Genomic DNA, 23,997 nt, shown 5'->3' with positions numbered 1-23,997 from the left:
CGCTTTAAAAAGCTGCTGCTAGTGCTGCTGAACTTTGGGCATATTCTTGGTTTCTGGAAAGAGTACTGCTGGAGGAGTGGCACAGACTAACACTCCTTTGTTTCTGTGATGTGGTCTTTTTTTTTTTGAAGCTTTTTCTACAGGACTGATCAGCGCTTTCCTGGAATTGTAGCGGTTTGCGATAATTGCCTGTCACGCTTTATGTAACTGTTTTCCTGTCTGTCTTTTTTTTTTTTCTCCCTCTTTGTTTTTTTGTTTTTTTCCTCCCCCGTTTCCTGATTGGCCTTCTCGTAGTTATCTTTCGGATCTGGATCGTATTGCCGATCCCAACTATCTTCCCACTCAGCAGGATGTACTCAGAGTGCGCATCCCCACTACAGGAATCATAGAGTACCCCTTCGACTTGCAAAGCATCATTTTCAGGTAGAAAGAGGCCCAACCTCAAGTGGGTTTTATTTTTTCTATCATATCCATATAATCATTGGATTTCTTTTTTCCTGTTGGCCCTTTAAAAACATCTTTCATCCATCTCCATTAATAAAAAAACACTTTGTCTATGTCCCACTCCAATCCCGTGCTTTTCTAAATGCTTCCATGAGATCATGAAAGTGAAGTCCTTGCTAATTTAGTGTCACCTGCTGCCACCAAGAAGAATCCTACAGTGCACATAAAACACAAGAGCGAATGAACACAAAGTCCTACATTTTGCCACCCGGTCTTTCTAAATGGGTCGCCTCCTCTTTCTCTCTCTCTTTCATTTTTTTCTTTTCCTCCTCTTTTCCTCCCCGGCCGTCATAAGAAACGAGGTCGTCCTCTCTGCTGTGGAGGAATGTTATTTTGGGCAGCAGGTCCTGCAGGGCCTATATTGGCCCTGGGTCTCTGTGGACCACAGTGGACTGGGCCACCACCAGAGGGCGCCGATGCACCTGCGAATCAGGAGGAGCACAGACTCACAAAGGGAAACATTTAATTGCGATGCAGGCATTTTTTTTTCTGCATTAGCGGTTTCCTGAAGGATCTGACTGGATCTTTTTTTCTTTTTTTTTTACAATTTAGGGCTCATTAAAATGAGCAGTGGGTGACACATTGAAAAACCTGAAAAAACCTCATGTTTTCTGTGTGCATGGCAGTGGTCAGCCGTTTGCTTTCCTGCATGTTCTCGAAATCAACTTTTCCCGCACACCTCTGGCTCCCTCTTTCTTTCACCAGACTATTAACTCTCCCTGTCCTCTGTCTGTCCTCCATCCTTCCCGTGTCCCACTTTTCGGCTCCTTGTGCCACATCTTTTACTCTCACTTTTCATTTCCATGCATGTTCTGAAACTTGACAATTGTTGTTGTGGGAAAAGTTGACAAACCTGGTTTGAAACTGAATCACCTTGATGTTCAATTTCCCAGGAGCTCATGCAAACCTGCATACATAGAAGATATTCATATAAGATTTACCCCTAGTGTACGGATCTGAAGGAATGCCGCTCATTTTAAGAAACCAAAATAACATTATGAAATGTTCAGCTATGTTTTAATGATTAAGCTGTATTTTGATTAACTAAATAAGAATACCAAAGAGTTAGTATGCAATCCCCTGAAAAGTAGTAGCCTCCTTACAGATTTATTTATTTTGTCCTCTGAAAAGATTTTAGATTCAAACAAAACCTTAGTAAAGACACTTACTTCATGACAATATAAATGACATCAATAAATGGCTAAAAAGAAACTTTAAGAACCAAAACGAAGGGCTTGGACTGGCCTGGTCACAGTTTAGATATTCATCTGACTGGTATTTTTCCACAGACACATGAAATACTTATTGCCTGTGAGTCATGCAGACACACATGCACAAATATGCAAGTAATCTAAATGGTTGACGGTCATGCAAGCACATGTTTAATAAAGTCAACACACTTAAGATGCCTGCGTTAGATATCTGCTTTGTAGAGCAAATCTGCCCTGCCAGATGTAGACAGACGGTCTGCCTGAAAGGCAGAACCTGTTAAAAAAAAAAAAAAAGAAAAGACATATCGGCAGTTATTGCAAACGGTTGATGGTAGTTGCTGTCACCAAGCCGGTCGTTAGGTTTAGAGGTCACTTGCTTTTTTCCCAAGTTGTCACACTATTTGTACTTATTCATATTATTATATTTGTATAATATGGAAATGTGAAACAGTTTGATTCCCTGCAGATTGAGTAGTGCAGTTTTACCTCAAAGCAACAGCGTATTTTCATCCATATGATCATTTGAAACATAGCTGTGAATTTTCAATTTTGTGAGATGAACGGCATTCCTTTCACGCAGACTGGAAATTGTTGTTAAATCTTCCTGTTTGGGTGCAGATATGTAAGGAAATCTGCATTACATTTTAGCACTCATCAGGGTAAGATTGTTTAAATTTGATAACATTTTGTCAAGAGTTTGAATCCATCAGGTGCATTTGTCTCCAACACTGTAAAGAGAATAAAAATGCAATGGAGTAAAAATGTTTTGTTTGTTTTGGGATGAGGCGTGCATTTTATTTAAGTTAAACGCTGAAAATACTGCCAAGATGCAATAAATGTAATATGAGAATATGAAGGGAGAATGAAGCATTTTTGTCCCCATCTGATTTTATATGTGTTATGGGGGAGAAAGAACATCAGCCAAACATCTAGAGAGTCAAAAAGGAAAACAATTAATATGTCATTAAATGGAAAAGCTGAAATCTTGCTCAATCAGATAATCAGTTGACCAATTACAGATACCCCAGGCCTCATTATGACTAGAAAGAACGATTGATCTGTCTACTTGTTGATTTGGTGTTTTTATGTCCTCGCATAGCACCAAATGCACCGCGATGGATTCAAAACAGTCGTCTGCACAACAAAAATATTCTGCCTAAAATAGTTTCTTCTGATTTGCCTGAGCGCTCCCAGCCTAAAGTCTTAAAAATAAATACTATTACATTTGAGCCCCAAGAGGCTCTAATTGCGACAAATTTCACTGACGTGTCCTCCCTCCTCCTCGTCTTACCGCCAGGATGGTGGATGTCGGGGGTCAGAGGTCAGAGCGGAGGAAGTGGATTCACTGCTTTGAGAATGTCACCTCCATCATGTTTCTTGTGGCTCTGAGTGAGTACGACCAGGTCCTGGTGGAGTCTGACAACGAGGTAAGCGAGGAAGAATAAACTGATTGCTTTTGTTAGCCTTTCTGAACTTAAACGGAAGATCAAACTTTGAATGCTTTTTAAGTTGTCATTGCTCGGCCATCTGGAGTTCTGTTTGTTTATTTTTCTTGTAACAATTGTGACGGTTTTGAGTCTTTTGATCCCTTTTTCTTTCCGTATCAGAACCGCATGGAGGAGAGCAAGGCTCTGTTCAGGACGATCATCACCTATCCCTGGTTTCAAAACTCTTCAGTCATCCTCTTCCTTAACAAGAAGGATCTACTAGAGGAGAAGATTACTTATTCACACTTGGTGGACTACTTCCCTGAATTTGATGGTGCGTTAATATTTCAGACCAAACTAACAACAAAAGTGTCTCCTAAAGACCTCCTGCGCTCAAGGTTTAGACTGAACAATGGTTTTAACGACTTTGCAAATATGGAAAACCACCATAAGTGAGATGGAAATGTTAATGCTTTTATGCTGATTTTTCTCAAATAAGTTTTTCCTCAAGTTCCTGGTATCCAAAATGATCCTCTGTGCCATTTCCAAGCCACAGTGAGCCAGTCGTACTGAACCTTTAAATCCTGTAAGGTTTCGATTTATAAAATGCAACAGCTTATGTGTTAAATGAGTCTTGGTGCAATTTGGAGGCGTGTTCTATTCACCAAAGCCTTGAGTAAGGGGCATTTTTTTAATGCAGATTTTGCATTGAAAAGCTATTAGTTGTGGGCAGTAAAGCTTTACAAACACATTTCTATAAATTGTTTGGCGCTCTAACAACCTGCATGGGTGTTTCAAACCTTGACGTTTTCTACAAATTGGCAAAGATCTAACCTGAACTTGACTCCATCCATCCAACTGTGATCAGCTTCTTTCTCCCTCTTGCAGAAAAGCATCCGCATAGCACGTCGCCACCATGTTTAAGGTGGTTCAAGGCGATGTGCAGTGTTGAAATTCTTCCACAAATAGCATTTTGTGTAGGCCATAATGTGCAAATTTGGTCTAATTACACCAAAACACTTTTTACATGTCTTTGAGGCCATTACATGGTAAAATGGAACGTTTTCCAGCTTGTCTTTGCATCCTTAAAAAGTCTTACATTTATGTATCTAAAATGAAGGCCTTAAAATGTCTTAAATTTATTTGAAAGAAAAATGTAAGTAGGCCTTAAATACATTAATCACAGGTCTTAAATTTTGTTGTGGAAGGACTATTTAATCTCGTGTGTAGAGTTGTTTTTTTTTTGTGGGATTTTTCTATCAGGCAAACATTTTAGTCGCCTTGAAGTGGTTGCAGCTGCTACCAACTAGCTGCTAAAGTACTCTTGCTGGTTTTTTGTGTCCATTGTGGGTAAAGTGTAAGTTAATTGCCAGTTAGCTCCGTCTCTACATTTGGTGATTCCTCTTAGACATGGTGGATGGACATTGTTTACAATGTTTACATTGTTTACAATGGCAATAAAAAAAAGATAAATTTTTCTCCACTTCACACCCTGATTTGATCAAAAATAGGACTTGCTGTTGGCAGACTGAAAGACGAGATTTATCTTAAGCAGTCAGCTTGTGTGTTCATGACAACAAAACATTCACATTACCCATCCCTCCATTTCCAGGTCCCCAGAGAGACGCCCAGGCAGCGCGGGAGTTCATCCTCAAAATGTTTGTGGACTTGAACCCAGACAGCGACAAGATCATCTACTCCCACTTCACCTGTGCCACGGACACTGAGAACATCCGCTTTGTGTTTGCGGCCGTCAAGGACACCATCCTACAGCTCAACCTGAAAGAGTACAACCTGGTGTGAGAGGGGTGGGGACGGTGCTCACGACGCACTTCTCCCCACTCACCCATTGCACAAAGCGCACCCCTCTTTCGGGAACGTGCCGTCAACCCCACACGCATCGCACAGCGCAGCACTCCGGCTCTCATACACTCATTCACACACAAACAGAACTGTTGCTTTTTTGATTTTAATTTTTAACAATTTTTTTTTCTGTCCAGTACGGTGTGTATTTCCAGGTCCTCCCACCTTGAATCGTGCCCCTTCTTTCACCAAAGCCGCTCCGTCCTTCTCCTCCTTCTCTCGGCAGCTTGTCGCATCAGTTTTCGGCCCTTACAAAGCTGCTCCCGGTGTCAGAGCTTGGCAGACAAACCTTTCAGACGGGCTCTGCGGCGGCGACTGGAAGGGATTTTTTTTTTTGTCTTGCATTTGTATTTGGGGCAGTTTTTATTGGCAATGAATTTCGGTGGAGACAAAAAACAACAAAAAGAAAACAGTAATCTTAGGGCCCCATAGTGTTGACCCTGTCTCCTTTCCTGCCAGTGTGGAAGGCACTGACTGACTTATCTGGTGATATCATCTGAGAACCAGCGGTGCTGAACACAGACATGCTCCAGAGCGACGCGGTCCGGATGTGAGGTCGCGCACCAAACAAAGGGACGGACTGGAGGATTCTGTCATCGCCTCGCATCTATGAATGTACCCCAGGTGTGAGCATCACAATCGCAAAAAAAGAGAAATGTATATTATGAATTTAATGCATATTTATCCATTCAAAATCTGTTGGCGAATTTTTTTTTTTTTAGCAGATTTTTACTGATTTAAACACTAACACTACTCAGGCCGAGTCAAGCGGGCATGAAAGCAGAGAGCGTATTAAAAAATTTAGCTAAATTTTTTAAAAAGCAACTTATTTGACATAAGTATCCTTTGGAGATTTAAATTTTTTTTAAGTTCAAGTTTATCACACGCTTCCGTCCTCCAAAATGTATTCTGTATGAATTTACAGGGGCAATCTTCCACATAACGCAGCACGCGAAACCGCTCCATCAGTACAAAACACTAGTCTCACAGCGGGGCGAAGGGCCCCGCATTGGAAAGTTTGCAGTCTCATTCATGGAGTTGATCTGCGAGTAGCTAAATCGGCCGGAAACGCAAAATGTCCGACGACATCACACTACCTGACGCAACGCCGCCATCACTGGCGTCAGGAAGTGCTTCTTCTATATTGTTTTTATGTTGGGTTTTGTTGAGCAATTAAATTAAGGGGGAAGGTAGGATGATGCGCCTTTCACAGAAAATACTCTGAAGTCTGCAAATTTTTGTGTATATTTGTAAATACATATACACAAAACTCTTCTGTACAAAACAAGTGCTCTGTGGTACACCATCTTTGGTTTTTGAAAAGAAAAAAAAAAGACTTTCTTTAGCATACAGTTTTCTCCTATGAATTTATGGTAGTATTGATACTGTGATTATGAATTATGTTCACTTGATTAATAGAATTTCAAAGAGCCACATGGTGTTGAGGAAATGAAGTGAGGTGGGGTGGGGGAGTCGGAGAAAAAGACAGCCTCTGAACGCCACACTACTGCATCAGCTCTGTGTTCAGAGTAAAACTAACTAGGGCTGGTTCAACTAAAAAGAAAAAAAAAATCTTCACGGTTAAGGTGAAAGGATGATTTTGAGAGTAATTAAAGATTTTTTTTTATTTATATAATTTATGGACCAGGATGAAGGTGTTGATAATTTGACTGCTCGTGTTTCTGTCATGTTAAAGGGCTCCTTTTCTCATGGCAGAGCCTAACTTGAGTCTGAACTGCTGTTAAAAAAAAAAATTACAAAACGACAAAAAAAAAAAAAACGAATGTCTGGTATAGTAAGAACTTTATCTCTGCTTTCTATTTCTTATAGACATTTCCAGATGTACTTGCCATTACATTTCCATCCATTATAATGCTGTTTGTTTGTTGTTTTTTTTTCCTTATACTTAGGGAGCCCTCACATGTTTCTTTTTTTCATATTTTTTAATGACAATTTTTTTTTCTCGTTGTGTTATAGATGCAGCGCTGTAATACATACCTAGAAAAATGTACAGTACAAAAATAAGTGGACTTTTTTTTTTATCAGTGATTGAAGACCTCTGAGGTCCATGCTTGCTATTTGTAACTTAACAAAAGATAAAACTTTTCTTTTTTGTTTGTTTTGTTTTGTTTGTTTGCTTTTATTTCCAGTTTTTGGAGGCTTGCTTTGAATAGTGCCAGTGAAGTGCAGATATATATATGTATATATATATATTTTCTTTTGGTCTCATGCACGACCTTTTCTACAAGTGATTTACCCTTCATCCTCATTAAGGGCTATATCACAGTGCATCCGACAGCGGGGAGTGGAGTAAAGGACCACAGTGAACCAAGTCATCCACTATTACTACTACTACTTGTTTAGAAAGAGATTATTTGCTGTCTGTGCTATTAAGAAGTAAGGCAGAGTGTTAACACAATTGTAAGGTGCGTGTATGTGTGCGAGTAGAGCATTTTTACCAACACTTAAGATGCTTTCTTTAAGTATTTCCTCTGGTTTCTCACCACATTTCCGTTTGCATCCGTATCGCAGTGTTGCTTGTAATCCATCATGGAGTGTTGAGGTGCTTAACAGTACGGACACTACTGCTACTACTACCAGGATAGTATTGCATGATTTCCCCAAGTATTTGAGTTGTAGCTAGTAAGCCAAGAGATGTTATTAAGACCATACTAGTGTCGTTGCATATTGTAACCTGTGTGCATTTCTGCTTTTATGGCAGCTGAAGGAGGTCAAATAGTGGTGATAATGAAAAGATTGATCTTTTTTATTCTTTTTTGGGACTAAAGTGCTGCAGTTTAACAACTGCCTGCCTTCTGAACAGATCAATTACGGTGTTCCTTCCCCACTATAACATGTATGTAATTTTGAGAAATCTCTTCATTTTGTGTGGAAGTCAATTACATTCATGCAAAGCAGTGATAGAAGTCCAGCTAAAAGGATAGTGTAAGATTTTTGAAGTGAGACTTTAAGTTGATATCTTACAAGCAGTGAAGGAACTTTCATGTAGCAAAAATCAATATTGCTTGGTGAAGCTTACTGCAAGACTAAGACCAAAGTGGACGTCTGTTGTCTTAAAACGGCACCAAAAGCATCAGAAGTGTATGCAAATGTGAATTTATAAAGTTCAAATTGGACTTCTCAAAGGGAGATCAGTTTTTCTATTCATCCCTTTATTGGCTTGATGTTCAATTCACCGATGAGACAGCCGTAGAAAGTACACTTCCTGTTTAATAAGATCCTGACATTTTTTATGCTTCATCTGGCTGAGTTTTAACAGTAACCATTTGTAGTACCTATTAACTTCTTCCTACAGTAACGACGTCCACACTGAAGAGTGTTGGTTGCAGCGTTACCTGGTATCGGCTAAGAATGGTGCATTTGTTGAAAAAAATATCTGTTTCTTATTTGTCGTTTTCAAGATGATGTTTTGATTTAATTTAAATTCGGATTAGTTGGTACCAGAGTCTCAAGCTAACAGCTAAACCAAGATCAAAGGGGATTTTTATCATGTTGGCATCAAAACGGCAGTAGCTTATGCAAACATTATTGCATTATTTGCATTGGTTATTTACACAGGGATACTGGGAATGGAGCTTGGAGGCAGTGCGCTGCCACTGATCGTATACTGAAAACAGAACAAGTAAAGTGTTTTCGGTCATAGTAGTATTATGGTATAAATCAAGAAGCGAAAAGAAAACGGGTCAAGTGAACACTGGTCTAATTTTTCCACTGCATTAGTTTTCTGACTGGAAATGCTTCACATGTTTTGTTCTCAGTTCATATTTCACACAGGAAGCTTATTAGTGGCGCATGGCCTGCTACCTCAAATTTCCCAAGCAAGTAATCGGCTTCTACTTAAATGGCCAGCAAAGGCTTACATGATGATGATGATGATGATGATTTAAATGTTCATAAAATAGTCTGCATCCATCACAAATACCATAGAAGTCCACTTTGTTCTTTGTTCTTCTCGGACTAACCATTATCTTGGCATTTGCCCCCGATTTATACTAAATGAAGCTTCTAGGATTATTTTCTCTGGGAAAGATTTTAATGAATTAAAACGCTTCAACAGAACCTGACGTTTATAATCCTTCAACCATCTTTCTGTTACAGCGAAAGACAGAGGAGCTAGTTTCCAATGTAATCAGGTTTAAAATATGCAACAGTGCACCAGTATGGCATTGCCATTTTCTCTGCAGAAAATGGCACTAACCTCACGCTGAGGAGTGACTGCTGCTGTGACTGCTGTCATATAGAGAGGATCAGGATGCCAGTATGCATAGCCAAGTGTTTTATCACTAGTGTTAGTTCTACTTTTTGCCGAGCGCAGCTCACCCAAACGGTTTCCGACCATGAATTTGCTAACTTGACTCTACTACCCTGACACGTGGTGAAGGCTCAGGTGGCTGCTGGTGTGGACGCGCTCGAGTTAGCGGTCTCATTTTTCCTTTCTGTTTTGGACATGTAATTATTTCAACATAACCAAGCAGGAAAGAGGGATGCAGTTCAGTCTCCCATCACTCATGACCATGTTTTATTATTCTCCTTTCACACTACATTACTTATTTATTGCCTTGAGTTAAGAGAGATGGCCCTTTATAATGTTTCTGAAAGCTTGCTATTAAACTAAGGGAATCAGACTTATCTCTTATACATCTTTATAGAGTTGGACACTCAGCCCAAAGCTTGTTCCTCGTTTTTTTTTAATTTAATATAAACAATTCCTGAACACTGTCTTTCTTTTTTTTTTTTGGACCACTTCATTTACTTTTGTTTCCTCACTCCAGTAAAAGCTGAATTTTAATCATGTAGTGGTTTGTATAACGTGATTTTTTTTTTTTTTTCCTTTTTGTTTTATTTTATATCTGAACCAACATGTAAATGATGTATTATTCTGAGTGTGCCAACCCCACCCTCCAGAGCCAGGCTCTCTCTAAGTGCCAATGATGTGGTCGCTATCAGAAGGACCACCATTTGAGACGGGGGCTGAAGGGGCTCCCCTTTGTAAAACAAACCAGAGACTAAAGTGATAATTATGAACACACCAAGATCTTATTCTGTATTTAAGATTGATTTGAAAGATAATCTGCTCTTTTTTTTGTTCGTATTTTTAAAGAAACTGTAATTATATCTGCATGTGGTGTTTGTTTTTGTGTTGAAAGTGAGGGCTTGGATGTTTTTCACTGAAGTAGAGCCCTTCTGCTGAACAGGGTTCAATCAGTTGGTTATTATTGATTTACAATAACTCTTGCCATATTTTTTTTTTAATTTGTTTCATGTATTTGTTTCAGCCACTGTTGCCTGATCCTCATTCAAACATGAACATGACTTATGATCATTGTCGCCTTCTAAGAGAGAAACATAATGACAAGGTATCTGTTTTAAATTGAAATAAATTTGTTCCTATACTTGCTGATGTTGTGTCTGTGGGTTTTATGCTAACTGAAAGAAAGAAGCAAGATTTTGGAGTTCGCTACGTTTATCTTTTTTTATTTTGCAAAATTATCACAAAATGTATACATTTGTGAGAAAGGGTCCAGAAGAATGCAAGATTTTAAACAAGTAATGGAGAAATGGAATGAGTTTCTGGTATTGGAGTGGGGAAACGCTGAATCAAAGATGCTTAAGATCAAGAGTGAAGTTTAGAAAGCCAGAAATATGCAACAAGCTAAATTAATTTGAGTCTCACCAAGAGGAAGATGACTTTATTGAAGGTTTTAATTCAGTTTATCTTTACAGATCAATTATAAAGCAGTGTATTTTCATAATACATTGTTTTTCCCAACCTTATATGCCTGTAGAGCATCATATTAGTACAGTCTTGCAAAAAGTATCTGTGGCTGTCAAAAAGCAGTACAAAATGAAATATCAGATTACTATCAGGGTTTTCCTCGGTTTATTACAAGCCTGGCAAGCCACCAGGCTTTACTTGTGCCACCACCAGGCTTAGCATTGTTAATTTATCTTAGATTTTTAAAAATTATTGCATTTTTTAAGACTTCATAGTTGGTGTTTAGGTATTAATCTTCCAGTTTTCCAAAAATGCATAACTATCAAGTAATATGTTCAAATTTCCTGTCAACTTTAAAAACAAATTTGACTCAAAAACACGTCGGCCGGCTGAAAGACTCCTCTTGCCCCTCAAGCACCAGGTTTAGCAAGTTTTCCGAGGAAAATCCTGAATATAATAAAAAACTTGGACTAAAATGAACCTGCAAGGACTGAACAGACAGATAAAAGCTGGTAAAATTGGTTACAACTTCATTTGTATCTAATTTTTAAATTAAATTGATTAAATTCATGTTTAACGTCATTAAGATGTTCAAAAAAGAGGCTCACACAAAGAAAGGAGTATAGTATACAGTTCAATAAAAAAGAAAGTAAATGAAGGAAAATCAGCTCAAATGTTACAAATCCAAAGATTAAGAGGTTTATAAACGCTCACAGTAGAAACCTTTATTACTGCATGCGCAAAACATACTGTGCAACAAAAGCCGTCTCTCCTCAGAGCTGAAGTTAAGTGGAAAAACTTCCACTTGTGGTGGAACCAGTAGTCATTCTAACCTTGTGAGTTTTCACATGATGCTTGGTCAACCCTCCCTTCATTACCCAGCACACTTTTTCCCTCCTTTCATCCATGACTGACACATTAGAAAACACAGATGGTGTAAAAGGAGTGACAGGATTTATCCTACAATATTGTTACTCATGTACAAACAATGATTTTTAAAAAATATATAATATAAACATTTAAAAAAAGCACCTCTTTGTGTAGATATCTTTTTTTTCTAAGTGGAACTGAATTATGCATGAATTATTATCCTTTATGTCAGGATTTTTTTTTTCCAAAGTGTTTTTGATTTTCTTAAGGTTTAAAAAAATGGTAGGAAAAGAAATTGTAAAAAAAAAAAAAAAATTCTAGGATTTTTTTTTCTGGGTGATCAAGTGTAATTTTCTCCAAATACAAAGTTGTTATTTGAATACCTCAGTAGTATTGTTCTTTAGGGATTGCTTGACAATATCACAATATATTCTTTTTACCTGCAAGAGTCCTCTACAGTAGAAGGAGGACTGGGTTGGTCTGCATGTTTTTTTGCTCGTCTGCCATATTGGATTTAACAAAAAATATCTTGCTCTTGCAGTGGATAGCTAGTTGTGTATTGCATAATGCACTAGTGTCCACTTCAGTGGGCTGTGTGCATTTATAGCATAAAAATCCACAAGAAACACAAGAAAATGGCTTTCAGGTAGCAGTGACCACTAGGCATGAAAGGGATAAAGAGCTTTTGTCACTGCCATCAATTTACTAAATCTAAAATAAGAACAGATTTAATGTTTTATTGATTTTTTTTTTACATTAGCATATAACAGCAGTGTGTGTGTATATATATATATATATATATATATATATATGCAGTACAGACCAAAAGTTTGGACACACCTTTTAATTTAATGAGTTTCGTTTATTTTCATGAGTATTGACATTGTAGATTCACACTGAAGGCATCAAAACTATGAATAACACATGTGGAAATATGCACTAAACAAAAAAGTGTAAAACAACTGAAAATACCCCTCATATTCTAGTTTCTTCAAAGTAGCAACCTTTTGCTGTGATTACTGCTTTGCACACACTCTGCATTTTCTTGATGAGCTTCAAGAGGTCGTCACCTGAAATGGTTTTCACTTCATAGGTCAACCTGTCAGGTTAATAAGTGGGATTTATTGCCTTATAAATAGTCATGAAAATAAAGAAAACCCATTGAATTAGAAAGGTGTGTCCAAACTTTTGGTCTGTACTGTTTGTACTGGTTCTGGTCGAGCCTCGGTGATGGACCGGTTCGGTCTGCGGCCCTGGTCAGTGCAGCTCGCGCTCTCCTGTGTTTAATACAGCGCGTGGTCGCACGGGGCGCCCGCTCCGCCGCCGCTGCTCAGTTCGTGTTCCGGGTGATGCTGTTCCTGCCTTCAAAGCGGTTCGGGGGGGGGGGGGGGGTTCGTGTGTCAACATCCAGGGTTTTCCCCGGGGAGGCGTAGCATTAATACCTGATGTTGCCTTGAAACAGCCTTTTCTTTCCCTCAGACCGCGTTAGCAACCTGCTAAAGCGCAGAAGACGCTCCTTTCCTCCCGCCGCTTTGACGCTAGCTGTTGTTGTTTTAAAGGATGACAGAGTACGACGTGCCAACAGCCTCTCCGCTAATTTAATCATATCTGGAGACGAGCTAGCTTAGCCAGCTGGCCTTGTAGTTTCGGTGAGACCAGGGAAACGCTGCGAAACGCATCGCTGACATGATGTTTCCTCAATCCAGGCACTCGGTGAGTAAAGTTAGCCCGGGTGAACTTGTCCCGGGTGGGAACGGAGCACAGCCGAGCTAACGTTAGCTAGCTAGCAGCCGACAACTGATAACATGAGCTCTGCAGGTAGCTGTCAGCTGGCTGCCACAAAGCCAGACCTCTGCCCGTCTCTTCAGCGCGTCTGCACCGACTAGATAAAGCAGGTTTAAAATATAAAACACCGTAGTTTATACCTGAAAGGTGTATTTGGCTTTTTATTTTAAGCTGCTAAGTGTTTGCCATTAGCTAGCCTTCCTAAAAACAGCTAACACAGGTGAGAGAGATGTATGTCCTGTTCAATTCAAGTGTAATAATGGAGATATGCTATTAATATAATACAAATGCACAAGAAATAGCTAAACTGCATATAACATTTGAGTACACATGCTTTATGACATTTCCCTTCTGTGACACTAAATATTATTAGCATTAGCCAGACAAAACTTAGTACAGTATCTCTGTCTTTTTGTTTGACTTAAATGCATATTTTCTGTTCTTGCTCTGAGTCAGTTGTGGAAACAAATTTTAAAAAAAAATATGGATGGCAAAAACCCCACCACCCACAAAAACATGAGCTGCAGCTTTACATCTAAACTAGCTTTAACACTGACTGGCTCTGTAATAAACACATGCAAAACAACAAGCAAGGTAAGAGTGTTTATTATAACCGGGGGTATTTAAAGCTGGTTTTGCATATCTTTGGGTGAATTTCAGGATGTAACTGTTGCTCCCTTTTTCGTTTTCCCTGAGTTTGTTTGTTTCCTTGAGGTCTGACTATTTTGACCAATTCTGCTTTTTTAAGGACTAAAACAAGAGCAGATATCCAGGTTATTTCATAGTAGTGCTAGTCTTGAATCCAGAAGGGAATGAAGGAATTAAAAAGTAGTTATGCTTTCACATTAAAGCATACGTTGATATTATTAGTGTCTGACTCAAACGACCTTTAAGATTTATAAACTGAATGTCTCTTCACTGGAGGGAAAAACTTCACATTTTCCAGCATTTGACCAATCAGAAGCAGATGTTGAGGCTTTTGGGTTAGAGAACATGGATCATAGATCAAGTGTGGTCATTGAGTTTTGCAGTCAGATGTTTATCTTATGTCCCAATAACCTTTTTGGAAACCAAAACCAAAAGTCACAGCTGCTAACTCCCATCTGTAGTTTCTGACTTTTTTACTGACTTATTTTCAATTTATTATTAAACAAATATGTCTAGAGGCCAGCTTTTTTCAGATTTATTTATAGTGAAATCTAATGTGTTTTTAGGGAGGGGCTGGTTTGAAACATTCACAGTAAAGCTGAATAAAAATACCACGTTTTTATATGATTTACAAGACAAATAGTTTTTATTCAAAATCAAAAACTTATCCTGCCATTGCTAAAATGTCTGAATATTACAATTATTATATGATTAATATGTATTTATTGGACTAACGTGAATGTTTAGACTATCGGTAAATTATTTTATAGTTTTTGAGGGAGTGTATTTGTCGTCCATCTATTTTTTTTGTCCATCTTTCCACCCATCAATACATTTGTCCATCTGTCTTGTTCATATTGTCCATCCGTCCATTTTTTTCCCCATTCATGTCTGTTGATCGATTTGTCTGTATGATGTGACGATTTGGCCATCCATCATCCACTCACTCATCATCCACACACGTTTGTCCGTCTGTCCACAATCCATACATTTGTCCAGTTATTTCCTTTTTCTGTTGATTCATTTGTCAACCAACGACATTGCACCATGGTTTTTAATTGAAGGGATGTTTTGATGGAAAATATAGAAGCGATAGAAATTTTTGAAAACCTTGACACTGGCAACCGCCCTATTCGGTTAAATTCAGTTGACATTTTTACAAAAAAAGTCATTTCAATTCAGTCACCAGTGCATTCTACTTATTCTAGTTATTGAAGTTTAAGAAGTTATTATCAAAGAAAACCCAGCATCGAGTCGTTATGAAAATGTTTCGTTTTTCTTCAGACGGAACAAATCGGGTAATAAACTCACCTCTACTTGAACCGTGTGGTCACCCTTTGTCTCCAGAGCAACGAAAGCTATTTTCTAATCTAATGAAATATGAAGAAAAAAACAAAAAAGAACTGGCAGTATATCTGCTGTATCAACCCCAAATGTTATTACAATTAATTTTTGACTCTTAAGAACCAACCCTAATCCCGCTATTTCTGCTCTGATTGATGTTGGCGCCACACATGTTGGATGGAGAGCGTTGACCTCCGTTTAACCGAATGTTTCCTTCCTCTCGTTTCAATCCCATAATCCGGCTGGAAACCTCTTGCCCTTGTGCCACTTGTTTAGAGAGTAATGAGGTTTAGGGACCCTGGATTACAGCTTTGCGGGATGGTTTAAATGTTGTCAGTTTATAACCAGACTTATGCAGCTTCTAAATACTTGGCGCATATGGTCCGCTCTGCTGCGCTTGGCCTTATGTAAACACTCTTCCTTTCGTCGACGCGCTCTGCGCTCCTCAAAAGGGAGGTAGTGAGGGCGATGGGTGTTTCTGGGCCGACAGATGTTTTATGTCGATGGGTGATGTGCTTTAGCTGTGCGCTATAAATCTAACGCACATCAATCCAAAATGAAGCTGGAGTTTAGGCTGAACCTCGTTTAACCTCACACGGTTAATCTCAGAGGTCAAGCTGCTGTTTCTAAACAAACTCAACCACACTTTGATTAACACAGACACACACAACCCGCTTATCTGCAGGCGACGTGTCTATCTCTTCTCCGTGCTGGCCTCACTTGTCAAATTGGAAATCAAAAGGCTGTGAATTGGAGCAGCCTTTTCAGATGCGAGGGGTTTATTTTCTCTACATTTCTAAACCTGACGCGTGTTTCTTGTTCCGTTTTCCTCAAGGCGTCATCCCAGTCCGGCCAAGCTCTGAAGTTCACCACCTCCGACTCCTGTGACCGAATCAAGGATGAGTTCCAGTTCCTCCAAGCACAGTATCACAGGTACAGACGCGTTTTTAGCTCTAAAGTACAGGGGTGGAATGATTAATCCATTATTAAAATGATCATCAACTAATTTAGCAGTTGATTAATTGTTAGCTCGGTTATACAGACTCAAAAAAAGGCCATTGACTGAAAGAATAACACGCTCAGAGCAGTAATTAAGCCAAAAATTTACAAAAATATATACAAAAAAGCCTTTTTCTGTAAATATGTTGTACCCAAACCTCCTCAAGTGGCCTAGCTTCACCTGGTTCAAGTTATGTAAAAAAACAAAACAACCCTTCGGTATCTTTTGCGAACCAATTATTAGCTGGTTAATTGAAAAACTAATCAACAGATCATCCCTACGCTGTACCGATGTTGAATCAAGCAGAAAGCGTTCAGCTTTTCACATTTTAGAAATATTTTTTTCATCTGCAGATTGAACTTTTGCTTCAAGTGATCAAACATGCACTAATTGAATGCTTTGTTGTTGCATTTTTTGCAGAAAAAATGCAACAATCTTTTTATGCATTGTATTTACCACTGTATAAAAAAGCACTCAAATTAAAAATCTGCACAATTTTCTAATTTTTCTTTTGCCTAATTGTCAGAATAATTGATATATTAATTGTTAGCTGCTTTTCATTTCAGTATCTCATCACGCCTTCATATATTTTTTATTCACAGTTACACAGAAAGTTATATATATATTCCTGGTAGATTTAGGTTCAGAGGTTTTAATTTCACCAACATGTGTCTTCTAACTAGATGTATAAATATTTTGATTAATTGAAAATCATCTAAAAAAATTGCCTATGCAGCATTTTTTTAAAAGAAATCAAAAATAATAACTAATATTGTTTTTGATACTTATTTTATTAGCGTTCCTATTTTTTACATTTATTCAGTCAATTAAAAAAAATCATTCAATACTTTTAGTTTCCGGATATCTTTAAAAATGTTCATTAAAATGCTCATTAAAACAGAATTGCAGGGCTTCGTGTTTATCGCCTGGAGCTGATCTCCATGTTTAAATCTCCTCTGATTTTCCCATCCAGTTTGAAGTTGGAGTGTGATAAGCTGGCCTCTGAGAAGTCGGAGATGCAGCGCCACTACATCATGGTGAGCGTCGCTAAGATAAAATCATCTTGGCGACAAAACCGGCTCTTGTTACAGTAGTTACATTTCACACAATTACTGATCTGTAGCTAACTGCCAGGCTTTATTTTTCACTTTTTTGTTTTGAAAAATGGATTTTGGTTGCTTATCATTCTTGTCTTTGTGTTGCAGTATTATGAAATGTCCTATGGGCTCAACATTGAAATGCACAAACAGGTGAGTCATTCTATTTTATTAGAAATCCTCCTAATGTCAAAATTCAGGCTTGGCGGTCAGGAGGTTCCTGGTTAAATTTGTTTTCTTTGCAGGCTGAAATAGTGAAAAGACTGAACGGGATCTGCGCTCAGGTGCTGCCTTACCTGTCCCAGGAGGTGAGGACGCCATCTTGTCTGAATTAGACTCCGTCCTGCAGTGGATAAGAGTTTTTATTTACAGAGCCAAAGTCCCGGCTGAATTAGAGAGACCAGGTTTCAGAGGGATGATGTTGGTCAGATCTGAAAATTAAATTTCATCTCATCTGAGAGCTTCTGAATGAAAGCATCCCCACACCATAATACTGCCACCACCGGACTGTAACTTAGCAAAAAGAGGTCTTAACATTTTTGCAAGTTGTTGTTATTGTTCCATTTAAAATGATTTAATTCTGTAATCGGCAAAAGGAAAAGCAGAATTTTTTTCTCCATTTTTCAACTTGTATTCATACGACAATGAAATCTCACCATTTCAGCACCAACAGCAAGTCATGGGTGCGATAGAGAGGGCCAAGCAGGTCACGCCTCCTGAGATGAACTCCATCATACGGGTGAGCAAACCTCATGACTGTTCGTGCTTCGTTTAACCCTGCTGTCCATCCAGGCTCGGTGTGACAGACAGAGACGATCTGCTGTCATTCGATCCACCTGATTGTTGATCTGTGCAACTCTCCAGATGTTCTTATTTACAGCATTTATTTCTTTATCTTGCTCTGTAAGCGAGCGCAGGAAGAACCGCTTCCCTAAGGGCCTGAAGCTAAAATATTATCGTAGGGAATTTGATCATTTGTTTTAGTATTGAGTCATCAGATCACAACAGAAAACTTTATTACCGTTCTGATTTCACACCAAACCAAATCTATTGTGATGTATGTAAAAAGTGTTTTTGTCTTTTAAAAATACGATGATACAAATCCAAGCCAGGAGGACTACATAAAGTTTTGCATGTAGCTAGCTACGCTGTCATTAACTTGGAGGGTAAAGGTGTGTAAGATTCCTTAAATACATGAAAGAAAAATTATTGCAGGAAAACTTACACCTAAAGCAGAAAACATCGGTTCCGCTTTAAAATTAATATTTTACTAAATCACCAGTGGCTCAGTTGTTAGCATCCATTTTGTCAACAAGTAATCTTTAGCTGTTGTTTTTATTTGTGTTGTAGCATGTTGCTGCTTAAAAAAAAGAAACTAAAAATGTGTTAGTTGCAGTTTAAGGAAATTTCTTGAGGTGTTTTTGGGGTGTCAGATGTTTTTGTGTTTGTTTTTTCCCTTCATCAAATAAATGTCTGTTACAGACAAGGATTAGGCTGCTGAAAAAACATCTGACTTTTTTTTCCTCAGAATTCTGACTTTTACCATTTATTTATTTATTTATTTTGCCGTAATCCTGTTCCATATTAATTTAAAGTTTGAATTCAGTAAAATAAGATAAGGCAACGATGAAAGCTGGGTTAGTGTCGATTGTCTGTTTTGACAGTAGAGGGCGCTGTATCTCCTTCCTTTTCCAAGCGCTGACTGATGATTGAAACCCCAAACGTTGCCTTTTAAACATTTAACGACGAATCGTGGGCTCTGCTAATCGTTTCCCTTTGCGTTTGCAGCAACAGCTGCAGGTGCAGCACCTGTCCCAGCTGCAGGGCCTGACCCTGCCTGTGGCCCCGCTGCCCCTGGGCCTCACCCCGCCCTCCCTGCCTGCCGTCTCCTCCAGCTCAGGCCTGCTCTCCCTCTCCTCCATCCTGGCCAACTACTCCCACAGCCAGCCGCAGGCGGCCAAGGAGGACAAGGCCAGGGACGCCGCGGAGAGGGCGCCCAGAGGAGAGGACGGAGACAAGTCTGATTAGTGAAGGCACGCCGAGGTCACCGGGCCGAGGGGAGGTGGTGCGTGGGTGGTGGGGAAGGGGTGTAAGTGTTCAAAAAGAAATGGAAAAACAGACTGTAAACGGGGGGTGATGCAGGTCTGGTTGCTGCGTATTGTAGAGGAGAAACCACAGAGAGGACGGCGCTGAACCGTTTGGATCCTGAAACGCTTAAAACCCGAGAGGTAACGTCTGTTTCATTTAGTGGTAATAGACTCAGTTCAGACCTCAGACTTTCAATAGTTTCTTTGTGTGTAATCAGTTGTTATTAGGCCTAACAAATATAAATGTTTGTTCCTTTTTGGAGAGAGGGCTGAGTGAGAAACGGTAACAGCAGACTTTCTTCATTTCCTTTCTGCCAGTCTGGCAGCGACAAAAAGCAGATTTAAAATCCTCCAAGTTCATTTGGATCTTTTGTTCTCCTCCATGTTGGTGAAACTGAAGCTCCTGTCAGTTTATTCTAAATAAAACTCCAGGCTGTTTGATACGACTCTGAAAGACAAACGTCTGACTCTGGAGTTGATTGCTTATCCCAGATGAGCAAAATCTGATCCTAACTTTGATCACATTAGACGGAAGGCTTTTATTTTACTGAGCTGCTCCTCTGGAGAGAAAAGGTTAACATCGTATTTTTAGGACCAGACTGAAGAGTGTGTTGTGTTTTGTGTCTTCTTTTCTTTCATCGTCAGGTTTCTAGTTTATTCCTCTAAAATCATTTTTTTTGGTTTGTTCGCTCCCGATAAATCCATCGTGAGACGAAGCTTCCAGTAAATCACGACCCGTTAGGTGAATTTCAGCTTTCTATCAAAAACATAATTTTCCTCCAGTGCACAGCAGGAATGGCTCCATATCCAACTAAACCTTAACTTACATGAAATTCACTGACTGCAATGTTGTAGGTAAAGAAAAGGTGATAAATTCGTTTCTGTTCTCTCTCTCTCTCGCCGTCGAACGCAGACGTGAAGCTCAGACACCAGAATACTCTCATTTTTTTTACTCTCTTTGGACTCAGAGTCCTTCCTTACTAGACTTTGAGTGAGTTGTATGCATGTCGCATCGATTCTGCGTTGAGTGTCTGTGCACAGAGAGCCGCGCTGCCTGCTGGCATGTTGGATCGAATTTCATTCGCTTGTGTAAAACAGTGTTTTTGCTCCTTTCTTTTTTTTTTCTCCGTCTCATTTAAATGCTTCAAGTTATCAAAGCAGGTTTAATATCGGAGAAAGACAAGCTGAGTAAATGTTTGTTTTGTACCAATTAAACCAGCCTGTTCATATGAAAGCACGTTATTATTTTCTTTTTTTTTCTATCAAGTGTTGTGATACCCGAGTCTTTAACGTCGCTCTAAAATCTTAGAAATGATTTTGTAGCCCTTTCCTGACTGGATGTCAATGACTTCTCATTTCTTCTTGAGTTTTCTTTAGTTTGGGCATAAAGTGTTGCTGTTTGAGATCTTTCAGCCCACCTGTGTTGTTAAACAGAATCAGTTGAAGCGTTTCTTTATCCTACAGGTGTGGCAATAATCACTTTGGGGTGTGGCTGGTGAAATATAACCAGAAAAATGTGTATTGATTCATTATTTAATTCATGATCTATCATAAACATCAAATATATTTTTATTGGATCAAGTTGATTTAGTGCTTTTTTTTTTTAAATAAACGTAATTCCAATTTGAAAGCCATTTCTAATTTTTAGGAGTGTCTCTGATAGTTTTGAATTTCTTCAAATAGAATCATTGTTGGACTTTAATTTTCTCTTCAGACAGCAGAGGGCAGCATTGCTCTTTATTCCAGGATGACGCACGGAAAAAGTTTTTTTTTTCCTCCCCCTGATCTGCATTTCCTGCTTGCTTTCACCCCTTTTACTCGAATTACATTAACAGCTGAGATCAACTTTAAAAACTTTACCCTCCTTATCTTAATTTGAAGCACTTAAGATTTGTATGAGTCCTGTCCTGCTTTTCTTCTGGCTGCTGGAGAAGTTTAAAAAAAAAAAAAAAAAAAGAAAGTCTTGGTGAAATTTAACTTTGACACATCTACGAGCTCGCTCTCCTAAAACCCCCTTTTGGCAAAACTCAGACTTGTGAATAGTTTGTGTGTTTGTTTTGCTGTGAAGGGCCGATTTGTATACATACGGATATATCAATATACATATTTTTTAAAGCATTTTTGTATGTTTCAAAGCTGCTTTTTAATGTGTGTGTGTGTGTGTATATCATAAAAAGACCTTGGTGTCGTATGTGTGTGCGTGCGCATTACATGCATAGAGGCACAATGTCGTATCACATGTTTGGGTTTTTTTGTTTAATTTCCTTCTTCTCATTGTCTTGTAACATTAATTCTAGTTTTCTACATATTTCGTTCTTTTTCTGTGCAAACAAACAAAAAAAACCCTGTTTAAATGTGTCAAGAAACACATTTTAAAAATACTCGGGACAGAAAAAAAATGATGTAAGCAAGCAGCTTGTACTTAAGAATGAATCAACCTTTTAGCAGTAAGGAAGCTTCTCTGGTGCCTTACAAATAAAAGATGTGATTAAGAGTGTTTATGTTTGTCATTAATTGCCTGAAGGAAAGGAAGAAACGGGAAGGTAAACCCCTTGAAAAGCTCTTTACTGTAAAGATACGGCATTGATTTCCAAGTCATCGTGTCAAAATTCGTTTTATCAAAAGGAAATGTTTTCCGGAGTTGTTGTGATTCTTTGTATCATTACTTCCTTATCGTTCTTTCTTTCAACCCCAAGCGGGACGGATCATTTCCCAGACTCTAACCGTGCAGCCAGACAGAAATGTAAGGAGTGGCAAAAGCAAATGAGGCGGGTTAGCAGAGCTCACCAACACCTGATGGTGTCATCCAGGATGTGATGCTGTGTATTAGCTCTGCTAGCAGCTGTTAGCATGTCAGGTCAGTCTTCAGTCAGAGGCCACTTCAGATTCGTTGCTAGACTGACTGCTACAGGAGCTCATTTCTGCGTCACCGTCTTCTGCTGACGATATGAGTTACATTTAATTTTGCTTTTTGAATTAAATTTCTTTGTTCTTTCTGCTTTTGCAACCTTCCTTGTGTCCTCTCTTCTTTCAATCCTTTGTTCTGATTTTCTTTTCCCTTTTGTTATCTTATGTTTTGTGTAACTACTCCTTCCTTTTGTCTCTTCTTTCCATGTTTCCTTACTTCAATGATTGTAAAGGACCGAGACCTCGGCTGAATAGTCTGAAAATGCGTAACCCGATTATTACAACAAGGTTTTTGTTTTCCTGTGTGAATTAAAATTCAACCTATATTGGTGATGGGTTTTTCTAAAACCAACAAAATTGGCCAAAGTTACATGAGGTCTCTGCATCACTGCAAAAACAGGTTTTTCTTTTTCATTTTAGAGGATGTTTGGGCTCTACTGGGTTTTATTTGACAGTAAATTGAAAGAAAAGTTGGTTGTGTCTCCGATATATGTCTGTTCACAATATTCAAATTCAGTCTCAATTTAGAATCTGACAGCAAGAAATTGTTTTACATAATTTAATATTTGGGCTCTTAGCTTGTTAAACAAAACATTGGTTTTAATTAAGATTTATATTTGATTTATTTAAGACTCGTGATCCAGATAGGCATAAAAATATACTCTTTTTCCACACCCAAGTATTTTGAAAAAATAAAATAAAAATTAGTTTTCTATCCTGGCACTTTTTTATTGTCTAGCCTGTAAGTTTCACACTTATTTTCAACCTGGACCAACTAAGCTCAGCTCTATTTTAAAATCCACAATACCTGCTTGTATATTGTGGATAAATTCCCCAACAATAATGGAAGAAAAAAAAAGGCAGCTAAGCAAGTTGGAAATTTTCGATACATTTATTTTGTTTGCAAACAAAAGGAAAAAATAAAAAACAGTGTGTTGGGTACGAACTGTTTAAGTGAAAGAAAACGTAGTGAACTGTGGAATGTAAAACCAAAACAATTGATATTTGTGATAAATTTTTTTTTTATCCTTTCAGTATTGGACCAAGGTGTAAAGTTTAAGAAACAAACATTTCCTTACTGTTTTTTTCCTTTTATGTCTTAATTTAGACTTTAAGACTGCTTTGGATATTATAAAAAATGATTTAAATGAAAACAGAGGGCCTCGCCCATTCCACAGTTAATACTCCGTTTGCTGCTGACGATCAGTGGAAAACATTTAAACTCGTTTGCATCGACTGTGGCGTAAATAGAGCAAGTCTGACATGCTTCCGTAATAATAATCCATCCAACAGGTGAGGATTACACTTATTAAAAGGAGGGGGAAAAAAGCATTATTCACAGCCTTTTGTTCTGCTACGTGTGATGTGGCTCGACCGGCCCGGTTCGCTCTCCGTCAGGAATCTGAACTGTTGGCAGCAGGTTCAGACATGAACCCAGTCTGAGCAGGTTCTGAACGCGACCACGGAGATCAGCAAGTAAAGCATTTTCTCAGTGCGAGACATTGTTATGCAATTTC

The 23,997-nt window shown here is 38.6% G+C and overlaps 2 protein-coding genes across 3 annotated transcripts in view; both read left to right on the top strand.

The window, feature by feature from the left end:
• gna11b (guanine nucleotide binding protein (G protein), alpha 11b (Gq class)) overlaps positions 1 to 10,425 on the top strand; it is a 37,576-nt gene extending 27,151 nt beyond the window's left edge. Inside the window, exons 4-7 of one of the 2 annotated variants that reach the window (XM_027999843.1) lie at positions 295 to 423; positions 3,013 to 3,142; positions 3,323 to 3,476; positions 4,755 to 10,425. In XM_027999843.1, coding sequence (XP_027855644.1) covers positions 295 to 423; positions 3,013 to 3,142; positions 3,323 to 3,476; positions 4,755 to 4,945 — 604 coding nt within the window. In that variant the 3' untranslated portion in view covers positions 4,946 to 10,425. The remainder of the gene's footprint in view (positions 1 to 294; positions 424 to 3,012; positions 3,143 to 3,322; positions 3,477 to 4,754) is intronic. The other variant, XM_027999844.1, reaches the window with a different exon arrangement.
• A 2,538-nt stretch (positions 10,426 to 12,963) lies between these two features.
• On the top strand, positions 12,964 to 22,070 carry LOC114133922 (amino-terminal enhancer of split-like). Its single transcript, XM_028000071.1, has 7 exons — positions 12,964 to 13,325; positions 16,225 to 16,322; positions 17,363 to 17,426; positions 17,595 to 17,639; positions 17,732 to 17,794; positions 18,151 to 18,225; positions 19,275 to 22,070. The coding sequence occupies exons 1-7, from the start codon at positions 13,299 to 13,301 to the stop codon at positions 19,512 to 19,514; spliced, it is 612 nt and encodes a 203-aa protein (XP_027855872.1). The 5' UTR covers positions 12,964 to 13,298; the 3' UTR covers positions 19,515 to 22,070.
• The last annotated feature ends 1,927 nt before the right edge of the window (positions 22,071 to 23,997 follow it).

This window comes from Xiphophorus couchianus, chromosome 19, assembly GCF_001444195.1.
Source record: "Xiphophorus couchianus chromosome 19, X_couchianus-1.0, whole genome shotgun sequence".
Classification (NCBI taxonomy): domain Eukaryota; kingdom Metazoa; phylum Chordata; class Actinopteri; order Cyprinodontiformes; family Poeciliidae; genus Xiphophorus; species Xiphophorus couchianus.
This window is presented reverse-complemented; position numbering and strand designations above follow the sequence as displayed.

Bases quoted from the DNA above. Each gene is read 5' to 3' on its own strand.
- LOC114133922 (XM_028000071.1), top strand. From the start codon at position 13,299: ATGATGTTTCCTCAATCCAGGCACTCG. The intron at 13,326-16,224 runs GTGAGTAAAGTT...GTTTTCCTCAAG, and splicing joins TTCCTCAATCCAGGCACTCG to GCGTCATCCCAGTCCGGCCA. The intron at 18,226-19,274 runs GTGAGCAAACCT...TTGCGTTTGCAG, and splicing joins AGATGAACTCCATCATACGG to CAACAGCTGCAGGTGCAGCA.